We start from the raw sequence: 23,205 nt of genomic DNA, 5'->3' as shown, positions 1-23,205 counted from the left end.
AAAGTCTCAAACAATCTGTACATGCGAAGAATTTATTTAATGTTTCAAACATGTACAATTTATTCTCAACTTTTAACAATAAAAAAAATGAAGTCATCACAAGGAAAAATAAAAGTAAAGGATTTCAGGTAATTGATTTATATACCTCATATGGGAAAGGGTTTCCAATTCTTCAATAATTATTTCGACCCCTTTGGGAATCGTAATATGAATTATAAGTTGTAATACTTAGTAGGATTCAAGCACTACATAATCTTAGTACAATTGCACCATTAAACTACAATCATATGTAAATTAGATGTTTTTTCAAAAAAAGTTTATCCAGTGGACAAAAAAATCAGGATAGGACTTAAACTCCATCCCATATCATCGTTGCGAAATACTCAGGATTTATGTACCTTGAATTGTCGCTCTCTATTGGCTCAGCCGCATGTGTTAGAAAAATCAAGTGGACTGGCGGGGTGTGTGGCGGCAGTAAGAAGAGATGGTGTGTGCGGTAGCGGTAGGAGGTGTGACGATCTGTGAAAGTGGTGAAAATTAAAAACCATATCTTCGTCTTTGTCTGTTCATTTGACTCTTTGTTTTCTCCGCTAGAATAATTTGGAGAAACATAAAGAAGAGGCGCTAATTTTGCCGCCCAATATTTTGGTACTCTTTTAATCCAAATTTTAATCTAAAGTTAAATTTATTTAACTAAAGAGTTTCTACCACTACATTACTTATTAAAATAATTGATGTTTTTAATATGCATGAGATAAATTTTCTGCAAAAAATCAAACATAAAAAATATATTAATAAATTAAGTAAACAAAAAATTAATAAAATGATGTAGTATATAAAGCTTTAAATTTAAATTAATTTTTTAATGGTTATTAATTCAAGTCAAGGATAATTAGTTCAACATTGTTAAACCATAATAATTAAAATTTGTTTCTTTTTTTTAATTCTACTGCATTGTCATTATAAATATTGTTATCACTAAGAATATAAATAAATAATATTTTTTCTTAATTTTTACTTGTATTTACTTAATATTATTTTTATTATATATATTAATTATATTTATAATAAAAAGTAATTAAAAATTGGAACCTTTTGTGAGCACATTATTGCTGTCGCTAAAGATTATTTTCTTTTGTGACAACTTAATACTAAATGTAACGAATACTTTGTTAGTCACTATACAGAAAACTTTTGGTAACAACACTAAACCTCTTGTAACTAAGTAAGCAAGTTGTCACCAAAAAATGCATTTCTCGTAACGAGTTATTTCTTTTTGTAATAACTAATCCCAGTCGTTACCCAAAACAGCATGTTTCGTGACAATATTTGAAGTTTGTTACAGTAAATGAGTTGTTGTAACCAAAACTTGGTTTGTTATCATTGTTTCATTATTTAAAGTGTCTTTTTTTGTAGTGGGTATTGATAATGATAATGGCAATGGTAATAGTATTGGTATTGGTGACGGTAATTGTAATGGTAATGGTCATGGTAATGGTATTGATATTGGTGATGGTAATGGTAACGGTAATGGTATTAGTATTTGTATTCATATTGGTACTGATACTGGTACTGGTATTCATTACTTACATAATACATAATATATTTTTTTATTTTCTTTTACTTTTCTGCTAATTTGTATTGCATATCATTGATATTACTATTTCGAAAACTTTTTTAAAATCAAATATTTTTTTACGACGAATACCTCGTGCAACGCACGGGTGAAGTACTAGTATATATATATATATATATATATATTATTTTTTTATTTTTTTATTTTACATAATGTTTGGAGATGCGATAATTATTTTTCAGTAGCATGCCATTTGCTAAAGGTGAAAAATGTCAAAATAAAATTTTATATTCCTCCACACTTTAGTTATTTACATAAGGAGGACAGCTAAAACAAATACATATTTTTTCTCATTTTAATACCATTAAAATAAAATTAGATAATGACATAAATAGTCTTAGAGTGCGTTTGAATTGAGGAAGTTGGAGAGGGATTTGATTGGGGAAGATATTTTAAGTTATTCCAATTTGGAGTCATTTGAAATCCACCTCAATTGCTACAAAAACAACTAAAAAAGAGGGATGGGGATTCGAAGTTCATCCTCAAATCCCTCAATTCAAACAAGATCAAGGGATTTGTTATTATGGATTTGAAATCTCTTCTTCAAATCCCTCAATCCAAACGCACCCTTAATGAAAATTAATAACACACAAACATTAAAAATCTCATGTTCTTTTTCCAATACCAAACACACAAAATTTCTCATACCCCTCTCCATCTTTAGAAACCCCTCCTCCTTCTGCACAACAAACTTTCCAAACAATCTCAAAATCCAAAAAAACATCTCAAACAAATTACAAAATGGAGACATAAGACAACAAAATGGTAGTTTACATGGAAGGGGAACCTATTAGAGTATGTATCCATGTATTTTTAAAGCTTGAGAGTCGATTTTGATGTTTTTGTTTTGTTTAAATCCGTCGATAGTTTTCGACCACATAAAGATCGATTTTTTGTCAATTTTCAACACCAATTTGTTGAAAAAATATTGAAAATAAAAAAAATCAATTTTGACACATGCATGTCGAAATTTACTGTTTATATATATAAAAGTGGAAAATATATAAAAACTTAATTTTTTTTTAAATAGATAAAATTCTTTTGGTTTAATTTGACCGTTGGAAATATTTTTCTTAATACTTATATATATATATATATATTCTCGATTCCAAAAATGAGGAATCGGAACCGAACCGGTTTTTTCGGTTCCGGTTCCGGTCAAACCGGTTCGTGTTCGGTTCTAAAACCGTTGACCCCGGTTCGGTTCCGATTCCGGTTCCGGTTCTAACCGAACCGGTGGTCATGTCTCCACCCAATTCTTAATTTTAACCCCAATTTAATTATTTGTTGCCATAAAAATCCAACTTTGACTTTTTCTCCGGCGTTGACTTTTCAATTTTTTTTTTTTTTTTTAATTTCTGGTCTGTTTTTTCCGCCGCCGGTCTCCGGCGTTAACACTCTTAGTGATTTTTTTTATCCGTGTTTTTACGTCGACCGTAATTGTACTGTCATTAACAGTAATTATACTGTCACTGATAGTACATTAACGTAATTATACTGTTGTTGAAAGTACATTAATGGAATTGTATTGTCATTGACAGTACATTTATGTAATTGTACTGTCGTTGACAGTACATGTAGAGTCAACGACAATATTATTATTTTTTTGGCTGTTTTTTTTTTTTTTTTTTTTGATTTGTTGACAAGTTAACGTAATTGTATTACTGTCGTTGATAGTAAAATAACTGTAAACACAATAATATTACTGTCAACCACATCAATATTATTATTTTTTGGGTTTTTTATTTTGTTTGAGTTGTTGACGGAGTAACGTAATAATATTACCGTCTACTATTGTAATATTACTGTAAACACAATAATATTACTATGGTTGACAGTAATATTACTATTGTTACAGTAATATTACTGTCAAACACAATAATATTAATTATTTTGGCCTTTTATTATATTTACCTTTGTTGAACGATCAACATATTAATATTACTCTATTACACAATAATAATGACTTTTGTTGTGTTACTATTACTGTGCTAGAGATTAATATAGCAATATTACTGTGTTAAACTGTAGTATAGTTTATTTTATTGTGTTTAACAGTAATATAGTTAATATTACTGTCAACCACAACACTATTGTTGTTTAAAAAACAAATTGAAAAATTCAAGGCCGGAAACCGGCGGCAAAAAATCAGGAAGAGAAAAAAAATTCGAAAAAGTCAAGGCCAAATACCGGCGGAAAAAATCAAGAAGAAACAAAGAAGAAAAAGTTAACGGCGGCGACAGACGAAATTGTACTCAAAATTGTGTTTTGGATCAAAATTGAATACTTTGTGAAATTTGGGTCAAATTGAGGTTAAATTAAATTAAATGATGAAATTGAAGCATATTAAAATGTGATGGGTTATTTTAGTCTTTTACAAACCTCTAGACAATGTGTGGACTTTTTTGTAAAAGAGTTTTTGTCTGAACCCCTTTATGAATGAATACTCATTGATAAAGTGCCAAAAAATAAAAATAAAAAATACCATAAATAAAAAAATTACTTTTGAATTATATATCTATCTGGCAAACTCCATCAAAAAGATCGCTCAACACACGTGATATAACTACTCACTTTTTTTCATACATCCACATATAATCCACATATATGTGTGCGTGATTGTGTGTTGAAATTTGTCGAAAACTACCCATTCTGGGTAGACACGGCCATGGGCCGGGTCCGACCCATAAAAGGACCCGACCCGCCCCGATCCCGACCCCGACACGATCACCTTGGACCCGGACCTGAACCCAAGTTAGCATGGGTCGGTTTGGGATCCTATTTTTGTGGACCCGAGACCCGACGGGTCTATACTCGGCATGGGGACCCGAGGACCCGAGTTTAAATAGTACTAACCAATGGGCCATATGAGAGTTTTGGTAATTAGCTAGCAATAAATGTATATAATAAAATAATTTAATTGAGGTATAAATAAATGTTAAATAAATTATTAATTTTCATATGCATTATTATTAAATAATTTTAATAAAATTATTAACAATGGTAATAAGTTCTAAAATACATAAACAATCGTGGTTAAATACTTCCAAGTTCCAAATATTTATTATTAATTACTATATTCAATATAAATCTCGCTATTGAAAAATATAAAGCATTGAATTAATTCAATATATAAACAAATGCATGATTTAATACAAACTCACTTATGTTATTAAAATCGATAGTGTGAAAAATACGAAAGAAAAATAAATAAGATGTTTGTTTTAGAAAAATAGAATTATAATTCATTTCAATTAATTTAAATCGATTAACCTCAATTATTGACAACAACTTATTAAAATTATTGATTATTTTATCATAAAAATAGTAAAATATAATTCGTAAAAATCATAAGAATAAATCTTTTAATCGTAAGATTTAAATCGGTTAAGCTCAAGTTTTTTCAATCAGTAAGCTTTATTCAAGGAGTTAAATTAATTAAGCTCAACTATTGACAATGACGTATTAATCAAATTAACTATTTATAAGTTAAGTAATATTTTTTTAATTGAATATTATTATAAAAATAATAAAATTTAATTTGCAAAAAAAAAATCAAATCGTAGATAATTTTGAATCAAATCATAAAAAATAATAATATTTAATATTATTTTTTTATAATTATGTATTTAAAGTTAAGCTCAAGTGCTTTTAATTTTATTTTATTTTTCCTTATTATAATTTATAATTAACAAAAAAGAAAAAAAAATTTAAAAATCCGGTTTGGACCAGGACCCAACTTGGAACCGGCCCGGGCCTGAGAGGACCCGACCCGACCCGTGGCCGTGTTTAGTTCCGGGTATAACACCTTCACGATCTTTACATAGTATTTTACATAGTTTAGATAAAAATGAGTTTGAAAATGAAACTAAGTGGGCTCTAATACTTTCTAACTTGAAACACTCCTTTTTACTTGAAATATCTTACACTATTAGAGCATCTCCAACCATGATTAATATGGAGAGTTAAAAGTTAAATTATAGCTTTTACCTCTTCTAAATAGAAAAAAATCATCTCCAATGGGTAAGCTAAAATTTAGCTCACATGCTAAAGGAGGAGAGAGGAATGCTATATATAGCATTCAACTATTCACACATGGTAAAAGAAATAATAGGTTTTTAATGGCAAAAAGTAGAAAGTTAAAGTAATAAATATTCAACACATAATAAAATATATTAGAATGGTAAACTATACATAATATTAGGGCTGGGCAAAAATTACCAAATACCGATTACCACGGTATACCTACCAACAATTACCGAATAAATACCGAACTATCGGTTACCACTATATTTGGTACGGTATCGGTACCGTACCATTATTTTACGGTACGGTAGCGGTATTGTATCTTCAATACCATGGTAATACCGTACCGTACCGTAACTTTGTATTTTAAAAATTAGTTAATATATTTTACCCTTTATATTGTAAATATAAAAAATATAGTCAACAAATATTATAAAATAAAAATAAAAAACAAGAATAAAGATATGATACATCCTATATATATTATATATACATAATTCTATTTTTTTTTTTTTATTATTTTCATATATTTATGCAAACTCAATATTTAATTTGGTTCTCGTTAAACTTGTTTATTTCACGTACTTCTTTAGTTTCAAAGTCCAACTAATCTCTTATTGGTGGAATATTTTTTGCCATAATTTTCTTCTCCCTTTCTTTCCCCCTAAGTTCTCACCCTTTTGTTTCATTTGCATTATTACAACATAATTTTTTTTATTTATCTTACTTAAACCATGAAACTTTTTGCTCATTAGTTTCTACAATTTTTCTATACATATCTTAGTAATCATTAGTTAATTGAAGCAACATACGCTATTACGGCCGTATAATGTATATTCATGTAAATTGTTTGATTACCATATTCATTTGCTTAATTTGTTGTATTTATGCATTTAATTAGTATTCATCTTAATTATTGTATCATCCGAGTTCATCAACAAAATGACGTACGGTAGATTACCACGTACCGATTATACCGTACCGAAACTAACGGTATACCGAATAACGGTATACCGCAATTGTTGGTACGGTAACGGTATAGAATTTTTCAATACCGAAAGATACGGTAGGTACACGGTATTGAACAAAATGTTCGGTAACCGTACCGAAACCACCCCTACATAATATGATTGGAGTGAATGGTAGAAAATGAGTTATTAAAACACTATTTGTTAGCTAAAATAGATATAGCATCCCATTTTTTACCACCCAAGCTTGGAGATGCCCTTATATGTACGAGAAAAATTCATAAATAGATATATAATCCTCCATTGGTTCAATGATAAGTTGATAACTCTATTGTTTTTATATTATTTGTTACTTTAGATTTTTAATACTGAATTAGATGCATTTTTCATGTTGTTACCTTATTAATTCAACTCTAAGTATTACTTACTAACTTTATATAATCACATCATTAAATAATAAAGATTATTTTAGTCTTTTATAATGTGTTTTTTTTCAAAAATCAAGACACATTTATTGACATTCTTAATACATTTGCAAAGCTGAAAAACGATAATTGATTACGAACGAAGGGAATATTAAAGTTTAAAACTTTTGTTTTAAAAAAAGAAGCAATTATTCATTCTCTCTTTAGTTAAAGTAATATCAGTTCAATATTCTCACTGAGAGACCTTTAAACTGATCCTTTAGAACATGAACTAATGCATATCTGATATGACATTATTTATTTCCCTCCACTCGAGTTTGAATTTATCCTTTAAGCTTATCTCGTTTTGTTTGAATAAAAGAAAATAAAATAAAATAAAACAAAAGCATTATTTGTTAGTTTACGTGTCTAGTAATTTAAAATATATATTTATAATTATATAATTAACTTTAATTAACACGATGCGTAGATTGTAGACAGTAGAATAACTTCAATATCACATGACATAGAATTAAAGTAAATTAATAGAGTCCCTAATTTAATCATGTACACTTTAGATTAATTTCAATTCCCAAGTTATGCAGTGATGCAACATCATCATCAATCATTCACTAATATTGCGCTTATTAATTTTTTTTCTTTTCTTTTCCATGTAGTGAATACTGTTTTGTTCGTCCATATGTGTTAGCACTTGTATTTGGATGGAACAATTTGAAGTTTATATAAACTTTGAATTTATAGTAACTGGTTGTGAAAATCGGACGGATCAGATCAAATCACTAGTGAAAATTTAAATTTTTTTTTTTTTTTTGTGTGAGAATTTTCTCTTTAATCTTTTTAGAAAGTGAAAAGTAATTATAATTGTGTTCACAAAAAATAAATAAAAAATCGAAAAAGTAATTCTTTTTAATTTTGAAAATTGGAATGAATTTTTTTGTTCAAAGGTTGGAATTTTTCGGATCAGAATCAGTGAACTCGAACTTTTTTTTTTTAGTTACCTATAATATAAAATACAAATAAGTCCAATTTGTGTTTCAATTCCATTCGAAAAAGGAATCATAAAATCGCACTCAAACCTTTCTGAATTCGAATTGAAAATTTTGTTCCACTCGAAAAAAATTGGTTGCTCGCATGAGAAGCCGGACAAACAATTAATTTGTAGCTTACATTTTGGGAATAGTGAATGAAAAAAGTATAGCAAAAAGGATCTTGCTAACAAAAATTATATATGAATTATTTAACTCTTTTAAATAAACTTAAAATATTTTTCTTGTATGTTGCATAAATTTTATTTTTCATTGTTTATATGTAAAATATCATCAAGTCAAACTAGGTATGCAGTATAGGAGTTATACTTCATTATTTAATAGAATTTATGATTATATTCAAAAGAATGGAATGTTTTACTTCACTTAATTCCAAAGTTTTCATTCCCCAAGGAATAATTGACCTTTAAACCCATAATAAAATATTTACTTGGAGCAATGTGCAATTAATTAATAATTATCTTCATCTCTTTATTGATAATATAGACATACTGATTTTCATAGGCTTTCCTAATAAACTATGTAGCCACACTCTCAAATGCCTTTTTTTTATGGCTACAAACTCAAAGATGTTACATTTTTTTTTACCCTAAACATTTTTAAGCTTATTTCAAGAAGAAATTATGGATTGTGTTTTAAGTGTTTATTTTATGAGTTAAGAGTGTTTGCATATTTGTTGGAAAATCAATTTCAATAGAAAAAACAAGGTCATAAATACTTTACAAATTAAAGTTAAAAATTGCTTATTTAAGAAAAATAAAAAACAAAAGTTCATTTTACAAACACATATAAACAGATTATAAGTAAAAGAAAGTTTGTAGATTATTTATGAAAGCTTTTGCCTACAGCATCTTAAAATAGCCGGATGATTAATTCTAAATTGAAATTAGATAAGTCATAAGGAAGTGGGGCTCAAGTAGGTGGATACATATGTGGAGCATGATCACCTAATTTTTAAATTATATCACCAACTTTCTGTTGTGGCTATCAATTCTAGACTTTATATTTTTCTCTAACTACGAGGAGAATATAATTATTAATTAAATGACATCAATATCAGTTAAAATAGTGCAAGTATGAGTGTAAGACAAAGTAAATATATCATAGAAAATTATTAATATACTTGTACTATGTTCAATGTTAATGCCCCATATAATAATTAGTGTGGGTGAATCAGGTGACAATCAAATCCTCTAGTTTAATTTGAAAGAAATACAATAAAGATCATTATATATTATTATATTTACACTTTGATGATCATATTAGGATTGCAAATTAAACTTACTAAAAATTTGAAAGAAAAACAATAGTCTGATCTATGGGTAGATTTTGAATGATTCCAAATATTTGGCTCAATATCGTGTATCTACTGTACATTACAGTATTGAAAAATTCATACAATTACCGTATTAAAGTTTGTATACCAATATTCGATATACCGTTATTTTTGGTACAGTATAATCGGTATCTAGTACTCTCCTATAGTTGAAAATCATCGAAGGTTAAAAAACAAATGAGTTAACGGGAATGCAAATCTCAACTGAAAATAGTTCTAGTTACTCTTTTATCTTCTTTTTTAAGAAGACCTGGTTGTATAATCATGAATAATTAATATAATTTGCTTCATTGAAACAAGAACATATACCAAACTAATGTAAATATGATTTAATGGAACAACTAGGTATATTTTTCAGAACTTATTGTACTTACTAATTATTACATACAATAAATACTTTACCGATATTATACATATGTTGTATGTAAAATAAATAATCAATCATACATCAAATATAATAAAATTAGTTGGCAATATGGAGTATAAAAGACAACTTAACAGAACATATGTGTATAATTTCAAAATTCAACTTGGAGTTGAAAAAAAAAGCCTATAAGTTAAAAAAATTGTTTAAAAAAGAAAAGGTAAGGTAAAAATAATTGTTGTCATATAATACAAAAAATAATATGGAAACAAAATATCTTAATCAAATTATAAAATATAAATAGCGATACAGTATAATATTACCGTGGTATTAAAAATATAATACTACTACCGTACCACATTGTATTGGTACAATACTAATACCGTACCGTAGACAATAGTAACCATTCTTTCGATAAATTTTCGGCAATTCTCGATTGATATACCGTGATATATGGTAATTCAATATATACAACACACACTATTGAAAACCTCGTATGAGTTTCAAAATTTGAATAATTGATCAAAAGAGAATATAACCAAAAAGGTGAATATCTAACACCTAGGTCTATGCCATGACTCCCAACATAGGAAAAAAGACCCAAATTTCAAAATTACCACCCGTTGATTAAAATATAAATATTATTCTATTTGACTCTAATCCAGAAAGGGCAATATCGTAAATACTAAGGCATTTTGTCAGATCCATCGTCACCCCTACAAACTAATATATTTCAAATTAAAAAAATTATCAACAAGAAAAGAAACATTTCAAATAAAAAAAGGGGGGGCCTGAAAATCAAATTCCTTGCAGTGCTACTACGCACAGTAGCACAGAGTAAATAACAGAGAATAAAATCAGTGTGACCCAGAAACCACATTTTCTACGCTAAAATCCTTCGATAAATTTCGTATTAAAAACTGAATCTTTGCAGTTGAAATCAGGGTTTGTGAATTTCCCCCTTTTTTTTTTTTTTTTCCGGAATGGAAAGTGCAGCGGAGAAGACAGAGAAGAAAGACGGCTCCGAGTCGGTTAGTTACGGCTCAGTTACTGAGTCAAGAGATAGCTGCGGCAGCACGAGTTCCGACAGCAGATCGAGCTCCGACAATTGCTCTGCGGCTCAATTGGGCTGGCCTGTAAGAAAGGCGGCAAATGTTTCGAAAAGTAAGCCGCCACATTTGAATGTTGATGTTGAGTCTAAACTGAAGAAGCAGGGTTTGAAAGCTTCAGGTCAATTATTACTTACCTTTCACCTCTAATTTTTTATTTTAATTTTAATTTTTTATGTTAAGGTAAGTTGCTGAAAATAAGTAAGTTTAATAATTTGGAATTTGATCAAGTGATTAAGTGTTACTTTGTCCGAATGAATTGCAGAAATGGATATGATGAAAGAGCGATTTGCCAAATTGTTACTCGGCGAAGACATGTCCGGTAGCGGTAAAGGCGTTTGCGCAGCATTGACTATTTCGAATGCAATCACAAATCTATGTGGTATACAAATTACAGTTAAACCTCTATAAATTAATACTGTCGGCACCACCAGACAAATTTCTATTAATTTAGTGAAATACAGTCGGGACTCGGGACCGATAATTTTTTTCTGTTTTACTTAAATAAGGTTATTAGTTTACCGAGTATTCACAAATCTCTACTTTTAGTTTTAGATTTGTGTCAATCGAAGTATTTGAGACATTTGCTTGTGCTCTATATATGCTATGCAAAATTAATGGCTTAACTCCGATTTGTTACGTATTTTTGTTACATATAGCTACTATTTTTGGGCAAGTGTGGAGATTGGAGCCTTTGCCGTGTGAAAAGAAATCGAAGTGGCAAAGAGAGATGGAATGGCTTTTATGTGTGAGTGACCATATTGTCGAATTTACACCGTCTTGGCAAACGTTTCCCGATGGAACTAGGCTTGAGGTAATTCATTTTGTCCACACAAAAATCGAGGGAATCTCGTTTACGTGGCATATATATATTTCGTTTAAGGATTTCAAATTCTCGACTCCTCGATTCTCAGGTTATGACTTGTCGGCCAAGATGTGATCTATTTATCAATCTGCCAGCACTTCGCAAACTCGACAATATGCTGCTCGTAAGAGTGAAATCAATATCTTTATTTATTTATTTATCTATCTTTCTAGCATGCATGTGTAATAAATCTTATGCATCGTCGTTTATCGGTGTTTGCAGGAAATATTAGATGGATTTAAAAAAACAGAGTTTTGGTACGTAGATCAAGGAGGTATTGTAGCAGCAGAAACAGATGGATCGGTTTCTTTCGAGAAAGCTATTAAGCGGCAAGAGGATAAATGGTGGCTCCCGGTTCCTCGGGTCCCACATGGCGGTCTTTCCGAATGCTCGAGAAAACAATTATTTCACCAACGTGAATGCGCGAACCAGATTCTTAAAGCTGCTACCTCCATTAACACCATAGCTCTAGCTGACATGGAAGTTCCCGAGTCGTACATGGAAACTCTCCCAAAGGTTTGAATAACCAAAAAAAAAAAAAAAATCGAATCCCGATAGAATATGAAATTATTTCCGTGCATATTAGCTACTTTCGTGCAATGTTATAATTAGTGATCACCGTATATCTAGATCCCAACATATATTTCGGCATACATACACATGATAGTAACTATATGTTACATACAGTAGAACCTCGATAAATTAATAACCTCGATTAAATAATAGTTTCTCTCGGTCCCCACTTGGTGAAAACGTGTTAAATTAACAACTCGATAATTTAATAATTCACTAAATTAATAGAATTTCCCTAGTCCCGACTGTATTAATTTATAGAGGTTTAATTGTATGTATGTGATTATGTATAAAAGTATGATTAGTGGGCTACATATAGTTTTGTTAGAAATCTTGATTCTCGTCACATGTAAATACATCTTAATTACTTGTTAGCTTCTTTCGCGATATATGTATTTTTATGTCCTAAAAACGTAATTTGACAGTTTAATTTTATTGTATTTCGAAAAAAAAAAATAGAATGGGAGAGCTTGTCTTGGAGACGTAATCTACCGTTACATCACTTCGGAAAATTTCTCTAGTAAATGCTTGCTCGATTGCCTCGATATATCTTCCGAACATGCAGCTTTGGAGATAGCCAATCGGGTCGAAGCTGCAATATACGTGTGGCACAGAAGACAACACCCCAAATCGCCAGCTCGTCCAAATAGCTCGGTTTCCAAATCGTCTTGGGAGATGGTTAGGGGTCTCGTGACGTATGTGGACAAGAGCGAGTTGCTTGCCGAACGAGCCGAAAGCCTCCTTCTATCGTTGAAGCAAAGATTTCCGGGTCTCTCACAAACTACTTTAGATGCCACCAAAATACAATGCAACAAGGTTAGATTATATTCTCGTAGTTTAACTAATTTCTAAGGCCTAATCTAGTTTTTTTTCCCCAAGGCCTCGTTTGGTGATCGCAATGTAACTAGCTAGCCTAAATAAGATATTTGCAATCTAATGTGGGGCCGAAAAGTTAACGCATTAACCAAACGAGGTCTGTATAAAGTATAAGGGTTTATTGCATTCAACACCCTTGTATTTTGTCTAATTTCAAAACTCCCCATGATTCAATTTTTTTAGCAAATTGCCCCCTAAAAACACACTATGTAGGGGTTCATGTGCTAAAAAAAAAGCATTATAAGGGGTTAACATGGGAAACTTTTAAGCAGTTTGCTATAACGCAGGGGTACTAAATGTAAATTCAGTGAACTATAAAGTATAAACTTTATATTATTAGTCATCTGTTTTGACGATTTCTTCATGCCGGATCTGTTTTGAAGGATGTGGGGAAGTCGATTTTGGAGAGCTACTCGAGGGTGTTGGAGAGTTTGGCCTTCAACATAGTGGCGCGTATAGATGATCTACTTTACGTGGACGACATTAATAAAGATTCCGATAAACTCGATTCAAACATTTCTCACAAAAAGGCCCCCTCCCCGTATTCGGTGTCCCTCTCGGGCACTCCATACAAAACGGCATACGCGACTCCCAATTTTTCTCCGGCCCGTCTGGCGAGCCCCGCGAGAGGGGAGCGGACCCCACTTCACAACAAGCACGCACGTCGTGGCTTGGGAGTCAAGCGAGCACTCACGAATTATTTTGGTGGACCCACTCTCGAATGTGTGGTGGGACCGGTTGGGAATCGAACAAATGATGGGACGAGATCTCATTTGAGCATTGATGTGAAGGAATCATCATCTTGTGATTCTAGGACACAACATATGGACCGGTAGGAGGATTCTTGTTTTCGATAGCTGTCCTTTTAGTTTTCTTACAAAAGAATGTTTACATAGTGACACAATCATATTTCCATTGGTTAATTAGTTGAGTTATCAATATTCATTGTAGTTTCTTGATCATGTGAGAACATGAGCCATTCAAACATTTACAACGCGGGGAGCTAAAATTAAATAAATATAGACCGTCTAATAATGTACGAGAACATACGAAAAGTTTATTTTCTTTAATAAGAATGAATTGAATATAGACTATAGACTCGTTCAAATGTAAAATAAACGGAATAGGCGCCATTTCATTGGTGTAACGCCATTCACCCAAACTCCAACTATAGCTAATCGTGAGAAAATATAATTCAGTACTATATAATTAAACACCATGACATTGCATTGAGTTGATGCACAAAGGCAGAAGAACCAGAACAAAACGAAAGAAAACAAAATTTGAGAAATCTGTGTATAAAATGATAGGATTTGAGAAATCTGTGTATAAAATGATAGGATTTGAGAAATGTTGGGGGTCATCACCCCCTTGGCCAATTAAATGCTAGCTCTACTATATATGCACTGATTATTTATTTATGGAAGTTATCTCCGAATCATATATATATTCCCAATGATCGTAAGACCAGCTCGCTACTTATTGCATCTTCCTTGATGTCTCCAGATGTACTAGGAGCATAGGGCGCGAGCTCTTTAGTTCGTCCGGCCCATATAATGAATGTCCTGGTCCACTTCGACACTCGCGTTCCACTGGACGAGCTCTTGGCATGTTTTGTTTCTTGCAGCCCGTGATCTGTTGTGGGCTAGTTCATCTAGTCTATATAATTAATTATGCATTAAAAAGAAATCCATAAATATTGATTACTTTTGTGTCCATCCTCCATCATTTTTATTTATTGGGTTATCCATAAATATTGATATGTTAATAACAATGTAAACATGCAAAAATAAATAAGGGGTTTATTTGTGATAGTCCCTCACTAATCTACATAATGTGGGATAAATCCAAGATTTTTTTTTATGTTTTGAGTAATACACATTTGTTCAAAGTTTCATTAGATATAAACCCAAATAGTTAGTTTATACTATTTTTACCCTTTTCAAAGTTTACTAGGGTTTCTTTCATCTTATTTACTTTGATAATTATTATTATTTTTATTTACTTATTATTAAAAAAAGGGAAAAGTACAGTTTATACTACTGATCTATGAGTTTGTATCAAACGCCCCACTAAACTACAAAACATAACGAAACGCACTATGCTGTTTTCAGTCAATTGTTAAGAACTTAACTTCTTAAGTATATGAGGGCATTTACCTTTTTGACCTTAAAATACGTTTGCACTATTGAGGTTGTATCTTTGAGTACGTACAAGCATGGTAAACATACTTTCACTTCACCTTTAATATGCTTTAATTTTTTTTTTTTTTTCGGCAATTCAATTTCCCAAAATTAAATCTTGAGCGGCAAAACCCACGCCGCTACACGCGTCTCGCCGGCATTCTCTATCCTCACAACCACCGCGTACCCACTTTGAAGAGAATCTTTTCTTTGATGGTTCTAACATGGCCCTCCTTCGCCTCCGCTTCTACGACTTCAAGCCCCTGTTGAGTCCTCCCCCTCAAATCAAAATCCCAAATCTCGGACATAATCAGCCGAATGAGGAGCAATAGAAGTATGCTTGAATCGGAGCAGTGGTTTTTCGGTTCGTCTAAGGGGAGAAAGAGAAGAAATTATTTTGGACTGGCGACGGTGAGCTTTGCGGCAAGGATAAAAGAAAGTTGCGATTTTTTCATGGCACCGGAATCTCATTGTTTCTTTGTTGTTGTTGTTTCATCTTCACTAAAACTTGAAGTTTTTTGGCTAAATCTTTTGAGATTACTATTGAGTAAATGGGATCAAAGGACATACCTGAGAATCCTTGCAAGAAATTGGAATTTAGGACTTTTTCATGGGGTTTTTCTTCGAGAACCTTGCGGTTCAAATAGAAGGAGTGAAGAGATGATTTTGTTGCTCTTATTCTTTAATTTTATGTGGGCATTTGTTGAATTGAGGTGTATTTCATGGTGGTTCTAGTGAGGCGTAAGAGGGGAGTGTGGAATTGGAGTATATTAAAATATGATGGGGTATTTTAGTCATTTACGTACCTCTGAACTTTGTTTGGACTTTTTTGTAAAAGAGATTTAGGGGTGGACTTAGATTAGAATAAGTTACCCACCATGAACTTATTTGTAATAACCTCAAATATTAATTCACAATAACTTAAATCCATTAACCTGCCGGGCCGACCCGCAAATATTATGTTATTATGGTTTTTTTTTTTGCCTTAAGAAACTTTTTTATTGGAGGTCCCGGGTCCGATAAATTAATGATTGGGTTTTCATTAGATTATTTAATCTTATCTTCACTAATCTTGTCTTGGTAACCACACGAGAGGGCTGAAGTTAATAATTTTGTCATTCCAAATCTATTGATTTACGTGTTTTCAAGTGTAGTTAATTAAATTAAATCAAGATGATAAGCTCGTATTGTAAATCATTTTATACTTGACTGTTTAATATGCAAAGATAACAGTTATCATAGATTATAAAGAAAAAAAGAGAGTAAGACTCGTAGTTTTAGTTTATTAAACATTGCAACACGATACAAAGGTTAAGTAGTAGTAATTAAACTCATAAGTACGTAATTAAGTTAAGTACTCTAAAACGGGAACAAAACGTTACAATAACTAGCTGGTTCCAGGTTAATGATCTACACTAATAATACTTTCATAATGCATAACCTTATATTCATAATTCCTCATGAATATAATCACCTTCTCTTTCATAGCAGAAATTCAGTGAAAAGCAACTTCTTCTTCAATAATAGAGTGATCCTGCAAATATATGTCGGCGCTTGCATTTTAGCTAACTTTCCGGTAACGAAAATTGAAATATTAAATAAGAAAATGACGAGTCGGAAAAAGAAAATCATACCTTGCCACCAATTTCCTCTTGAGGCACTACTAGAGTTGCTTTCATTTTCACCACCATTTCCTTCATCATCTTTCTTCAACTGCTCAAATTAATTCCAAAATTAATCGAGTTTTTTAATTAGAATATTTTACAACATTTCGATCTTCTATCGCACTTGCTATTGTGTTGTTGTATATATGCATTAATACAGTACGTGGAACCTGGATAAATTAATAACCTCGCTAAAATACTAAGTTTTTCCGGTCCTGACTTGGTGACAACGTGCTAAATAATTATCTCGATAATTTAATATTTCACTAAATTAATAGAATTTTGTTAGTCACAACTATATTGATTTATAGAGGTTTGACTGTATTTTAATGTGTTCCTCGGATATTAGGAGTAGTTTTGCACCAAACGTGTCAAAAACGGGAAGGTAGAGCAATGATGGCCCTAAGCCTCCTAACTATATTTTTTTTCTTTTTTATATATTTATGAAATACAAAATTATATTAAGACCTCAATTATATAACAAAAAAATAAAAGAAAAAATAATTATATAATATAATGCTTCAAACCCTTTTTTTTTTTATATCAAATATATCATTAAAAAAAATTCTAATTTTGTAGAAAGAATAATAATAAATGAGTTTCCCTCATTTTTGTATGAATTACTTTACTTACATTATTGGGAGGAGTAATATTGTGAGTTGTGGGAGAATAAACTTGTTGGCCACCATAGTAGATGGATGAGTTGTAGTAGCACGGCTCAGATCTTCCTTTCTCATTATTTGAATTTTTGCCTTTCTTCCCTTTTTCACTCTTATAATTATCTGATGATTTATATATAGCATTAATCATTCTTATTTCAAAATCTTATTACAAAAAAAAAAAAAAAAAAAGAATATTATTAACGTGGCGAATATATTATTATTACAAACCTGTAGTAGTTTCATGTTTGGCATTGGCATAGGCATGCACATATTCCTTGGTAGAGCTGTCTCTTCCAGGCACCTAAAATTTCAAGAAAAACAAAAACTACAAATTAGATTCATCAAATCTTTGTAGCAATATTTTGCATATATAGTATTGCAAATAATTAATATATATATATATATATATATATATATATATATATATATATATATATATATATATATATATATATATATATATATATATATATATATATATATTTATGTGTGTAGATGGAGTTTAAAGATCTAGTCAATGTAAATTTGAATGGGTATATTGTAATATTGATTTGAAAAGGAATATGCTCTAGTGTGGGAATAAAGTGAAAGATGTCAATATATTCAAGTTAAAATCAAATTGTTCTCCTATATCTTATCCCTCCCCTCCTTCCCTAAATGCAACGTGCTGAATTAAAAAAAAAAAAAAAAAATCCAACCAAAAGGAAAAATAGAAAAAATAAAAGTGAAAAAAATCAGAAACGACAAACATATACTCCCTCCGTCTCATTTTATATGTCGTTTTTTTGCTGTTGCATGCGCACATATTAAGAAAATTAGTACATGTGTATAGGTTATATAGCAAAAAAAAAAAAAAAAAGTCAGTAAAATATCCTCGTGATTAAGTGTTTTAATTAATTAAGAGCGATAAACGGTAAAATTGAAAATAATGCAATTAATGTTTCATTGGAATTGTAAAATGACAAATAATTTGGGACAAAGAATTCTTCGGTCAGAAACATAAATAATATTGGACAGATGGAGAATATACCATGGAAGTCGGTGGACCAAAGATTGATCCAAAGAAACATGTTGACGAGGACGAAGATTCTGAGGATTGTTTTGGTCCAAACAAATCTACGGTGAATGACGAAGATGATGATCCCACCTGCTTTGCTTGTTTCTCCATTTTTTTTTTTTGATTTTACAGTAATAATAAATCTTAATATATATAACCCTAAATGGATAAGATTCACAAATCAGCAGAAATTTTTGGTAATATAAATTATGCTCAAACTGTATATATTTATATATATGTTGAGGACGTGAAGTTTATATTTTTTGAGTGTGAAGAAATTGAAATGGTGCATTGCTCATATTTATAGGCATTATATTCTTTGAAGAGAATTATTAAATTAAAAAAAAAAAAGAAGAAAATATTCTTTGAAGAGATGAGTATATATATATTGGTCCATCATGTCCCATGATTCGTGTCCCAAAGCCTATATCTCGTCCCACCTTTTACAATTGCAATTTTTTTTAATTGTATTTTTCTGTTTTCTAGTGATATGTTCATATTACTTTTTTTTTACATCTTATAATTATCCAAATTTAGATTCGCATCGATTTGATTTGTGCTTTTGTAGATGCTATGTACCGTGAAATACATAGGATAATCATGTACTGTTGATTTACCCATAATAACACACACATTCATTTGTATGTTTTTTCTTATTGAAACCGACCCAGAATCGAACCGTATATATATATATTACTGGATGCTTTTCACCAGTGTAACATCTCCTTAAACCTATTCCTTGATCAATGATATAGAGGTAGCGAGGTAGCAATTCGACGTTTCTGGTGCAATCGCCCGTGTGAGCCAAAAAAAATCGGAGGTATGGGGTTCAGAGATCTTAAGGGTCCATTTCGATGAATGGATTTGGAAGGGGATTTGATTTGGGAAAGTGATTTAAAATGACTCTAATTTGGAGTTATTTGAAATCTATCTCAATTGCTACAGAAACAACTAAAAAGGAGGGGTGTGAATTTGAAATTCCTTGTCAAATCCCTCAATCCAAACAAGTACAAGGGATTTGTTATTATGGATTCAAATCCCCCCTCCAAATCCCTCAATCCAAACGGACTCTAAGAATTTTAGTATAGCTTTACTCGCAAAACAAGGTTGGAGAATTCTTACATGCCCCGACTCTTTGTTATCGAGACTACTTAAAACATGGTACTTCTTGAGAACATATTTTCTTAGAGCTTCAATTGGGGTGCGACCCTCAGCCACTTTGAGGAACATTATTTACGCAAAACCTTTTCTCGAAATTGGTTTAAGGAAGATAATTGGGAATTGAGAAAATACAACAATTTGGGCGGATTCATGGCTTCAAATGGATGGAGCTTTCAAGATTACAACGAAGAGACCGTTGCATTCGTCTTTCCAAAGTAGCATGTTTGATTGACAATAACCACAAAAATTTGGAACGAACAACTTATTAATGATGTGGCATTATTCTCGGAACGTAATGTTTAGTGTGCGAATCTGCTACCACAATACACGTGATGCATTGCTACACACACATGGCAGGTTAGATGGTATTGGAAGTGGTTTTGACAATGAAAGCATTGAGCGTTATTTGGAATCTAAAGCTTCCACCTAAAATTATAATTTTTTTTATGGAAGGCTTGTAATGGTATTCTATCGACAAATGAGCTTTTACGGAGAAAAATAAGTACTAGCCTTTTGTGTCGACGATGTGGTTCATCCCGAGAATCAATTTTGCACGTCATTGGTCATTGCGATGGGATGAATAATGTATGGGCAACACCTCCTTTTAGTAAACTCGATAAGGATGGAAAATACAATAGTTTTAGGGTGTGGTTTGAACATCTTCACCAGATATTAGACAAGGAAGATCTGAACCTTGTAATTGTCATCAGTTGAAAATCGTGTATGTTAGAAACCAAAAAGTGTCCATGAGTAGCCTAATACAGTGGTATCAGACTTGGTGTCTTTGGGGAAGAATTATTTGACAGAATATCATCTAGACAAACCTATTATTTTGCAAGACTTGGCAAGAGAGGGAAATGAATTTGTTTTACTGCCAATAATGGTACTGTTAAAGTGAATTTTGATGTGGTGTTTCTGACGAAAAAAGTTTTTTAAAGTGGCGGCCCGAACTCAACTGGGGAGTGTGTGGTGGAACGTACGGAAATTTCTCGTTCGATCGAGACTTGTCGATGGCCAAGCAGGAGCGGCGTTACATGCTCTTATGATAGCTCGAGAAAAGGAAAGAAAAAAATTGTCGTTGAAGAGATTGCTCGGAAGTTATTAATGCACTATACAGTTCGGAGAGCAATTTTTGACATCTTTTAGTGCTCTGATTGAAGATTGTCGTCTCATTCTTAATTATTTTCATTCTTAATTTGTCGATCCCTCGGCGATCCACACATATTAATTCAAACCGCTAATTCAATTTTTTTAACTTAAATTTTAAGTTAACCATTTAAGTTAACAGAAAAAATTTAAGTTAACCTTAGATTGTGTTTGCGAAAGCTTATTTAGGTGGTGTTTGTAAATGCTTTTCTAAAGTGATTATGAGCTTTTCTTGATTCAAAATTAGTTTTTTTAAACATTAAAAAGCTCATAATCACTTTCGAAAAACATTTGCAAACACCATAAGTAAGTGATTGTGAGTTAAATTGATATAAGTGCTTATAAATAGAAAGAACAGGTACATGGGTATTTTTAAAATTATAACTTAAAGCAGCTTATTTTAAAAGAAGCAAAAGCAAAAGTCAAACACCTAAAAACTAATTATCTGAGAAAAAAAGATCATAATCTATTTTTAAAAAGCTTTTGCAAACACCATCTTAACTTAAATCAATCTATAAGTGATTAAGTGGTCGATTGGCTCGTTTTAGGCCACAAAATAGTTAGAGTCTAGGGCTATAGGAGTATATCTTTGTATCACATCATACTCACACAAATTGTATGAGGAATCCAATCAAGTAGGTCAAGATGATAAATCCATATATATATATATATATATGCATGTATATATATGTTTCCACATGGGGAGAGAACCTTATCTTGTTATCTAGGATTATCTTCTTTCTTTCTTAGTCCCCACCACATACCCCCCAAATCCCACCCCACTATCTTTCTTTACACCAGCCATATCATATATATATATATATATATATATATATATATATATATATATATATATATATATATATATATATATATATATATATATATATATATGTATATATTATTTTGTGGTGCACGGAAACTTCTATATATATATTTGCATTTTCATGTTTTGGAAATCGAAACGTCATGATATACCTATTAGAAATATTTTTGGCTGTTTCTATAAATATTAAAAAGTTTTACGGACGTTTCTGGTAATATAAAAAAATAGAAACGCATTTCTGCCCCAAAAAATTCAAAACCCGTTTTATATAAAAGCTCATAATTGCCCAAGCTTAAAAAAAATCTTAAATCTCATGTCTCCTTTTCACTTTTAGTTGTGTTTTAGTATTTTTTTGTAGATGGTAATTCCAAATAACAAATTTATATGCACGGATGTAATTTTTGGAATAATAAATCCGATTGGAACTTGTAAATCATTTATAATTGCTAGATACAAATATGTACTTGAAATAAGTATATCAGTTAAATGTTATAATATTTTGTAAAAATTATGGATGTACCCCTATATTTTTAATATTCACATGTTTTCCCAGGTTTTCGTGTCCAATTTTTTGGAAAAGGAGATTTTCATGTGTCCATTTCCCTGATTATGCCGTGTCCACGTTCCCGTGTCCGTGCTACACATTATATATATATATATATATATATATATATATATATATATATATATATATATATATATATATATATATATATATATATATATATATAAATATATATATATATATATATATATATATATATATATATATATATATATATATATATATATATATATATATATATATATATATATATATATATATATATATATATATATATATATATTCGGATATGTATTTCATATTCTTGTTCAAATAGTTGACTCCTCCTAATTGTTCTCTCTCTTTTCTTTTCGAATTTTGCACAAGATACCGTGAAATGGAGTTTGTTCTTGGGTATATTTCCATTGACGAATTTGCAGAGAGAATATTTGATTTGAGATAGAAATATTGGATTAATATTCAACATGTGATGCATATCTAATTAATATGCCCAAAACATATACCACATACTTTATATTAAAGGCAAATCTCATATAAGTCTATAAGAGGTTATTTAATTATTTTTAAAACCATCCGCCCAAAATCCTTTTTTTATCTAAAAGGACTTCAAACTCACTAATGATAAACATACCTCTGAAAATGTAATTTAATACAATTTCATCTCTCAAATTCTAGTGTAACACTAATTTCACTAACTAACCAATTTTGCACATTAAT

At 30.7% G+C, this 23,205-nt stretch overlaps 2 protein-coding genes across 2 annotated transcripts; one reads left to right on the top strand and one right to left on the bottom strand.

Moving 5' to 3' along the window:
• Positions 1-10,550: 10,550 nt before the first annotated feature.
• Positions 10,551-14,183, top strand: LOC105960424 (rop guanine nucleotide exchange factor 7). The gene is made up of 7 exons (XM_012984593.2): positions 10,551-11,031; positions 11,176-11,292; positions 11,570-11,724; positions 11,825-11,899; positions 11,998-12,291; positions 12,808-13,164; positions 13,608-14,183. Exons 1-7 carry the CDS (start codon positions 10,785-10,787, stop codon positions 14,058-14,060), a joined length of 1,698 nt encoding a protein of 565 aa, XP_012840047.1. The 5' UTR covers positions 10,551-10,784; the 3' UTR covers positions 14,061-14,183.
• Positions 14,184-16,662: 2,479 nt separating this feature from the next.
• Positions 16,663-19,062, bottom strand: LOC105960338 (uncharacterized). Its single transcript, XM_088819793.1, has 5 exons — positions 18,764-19,062; positions 17,962-18,034; positions 17,705-17,853; positions 17,042-17,120; positions 16,663-16,941 (listed from the first exon to the last, which is right to left on the bottom strand). The coding sequence occupies exons 1-5, from the start codon at positions 18,899-18,901 to the stop codon at positions 16,925-16,927; spliced, it is 456 nt and encodes a 151-aa protein (XP_088675919.1). The 5' UTR covers positions 18,902-19,062; the 3' UTR covers positions 16,663-16,924.
• Positions 19,063-23,205: the final 4,143 nt, after the last annotated feature.

This window comes from Erythranthe guttata, chromosome 6 (assembly GCF_056151865.1).
Source record: "Erythranthe guttata isolate IM_541 chromosome 6, IM_541, whole genome shotgun sequence".
Lineage (NCBI taxonomy): Eukaryota > Viridiplantae > Streptophyta > Magnoliopsida > Lamiales > Phrymaceae > Erythranthe > Erythranthe guttata.
This window is presented reverse-complemented; position numbering and strand designations above follow the sequence as displayed.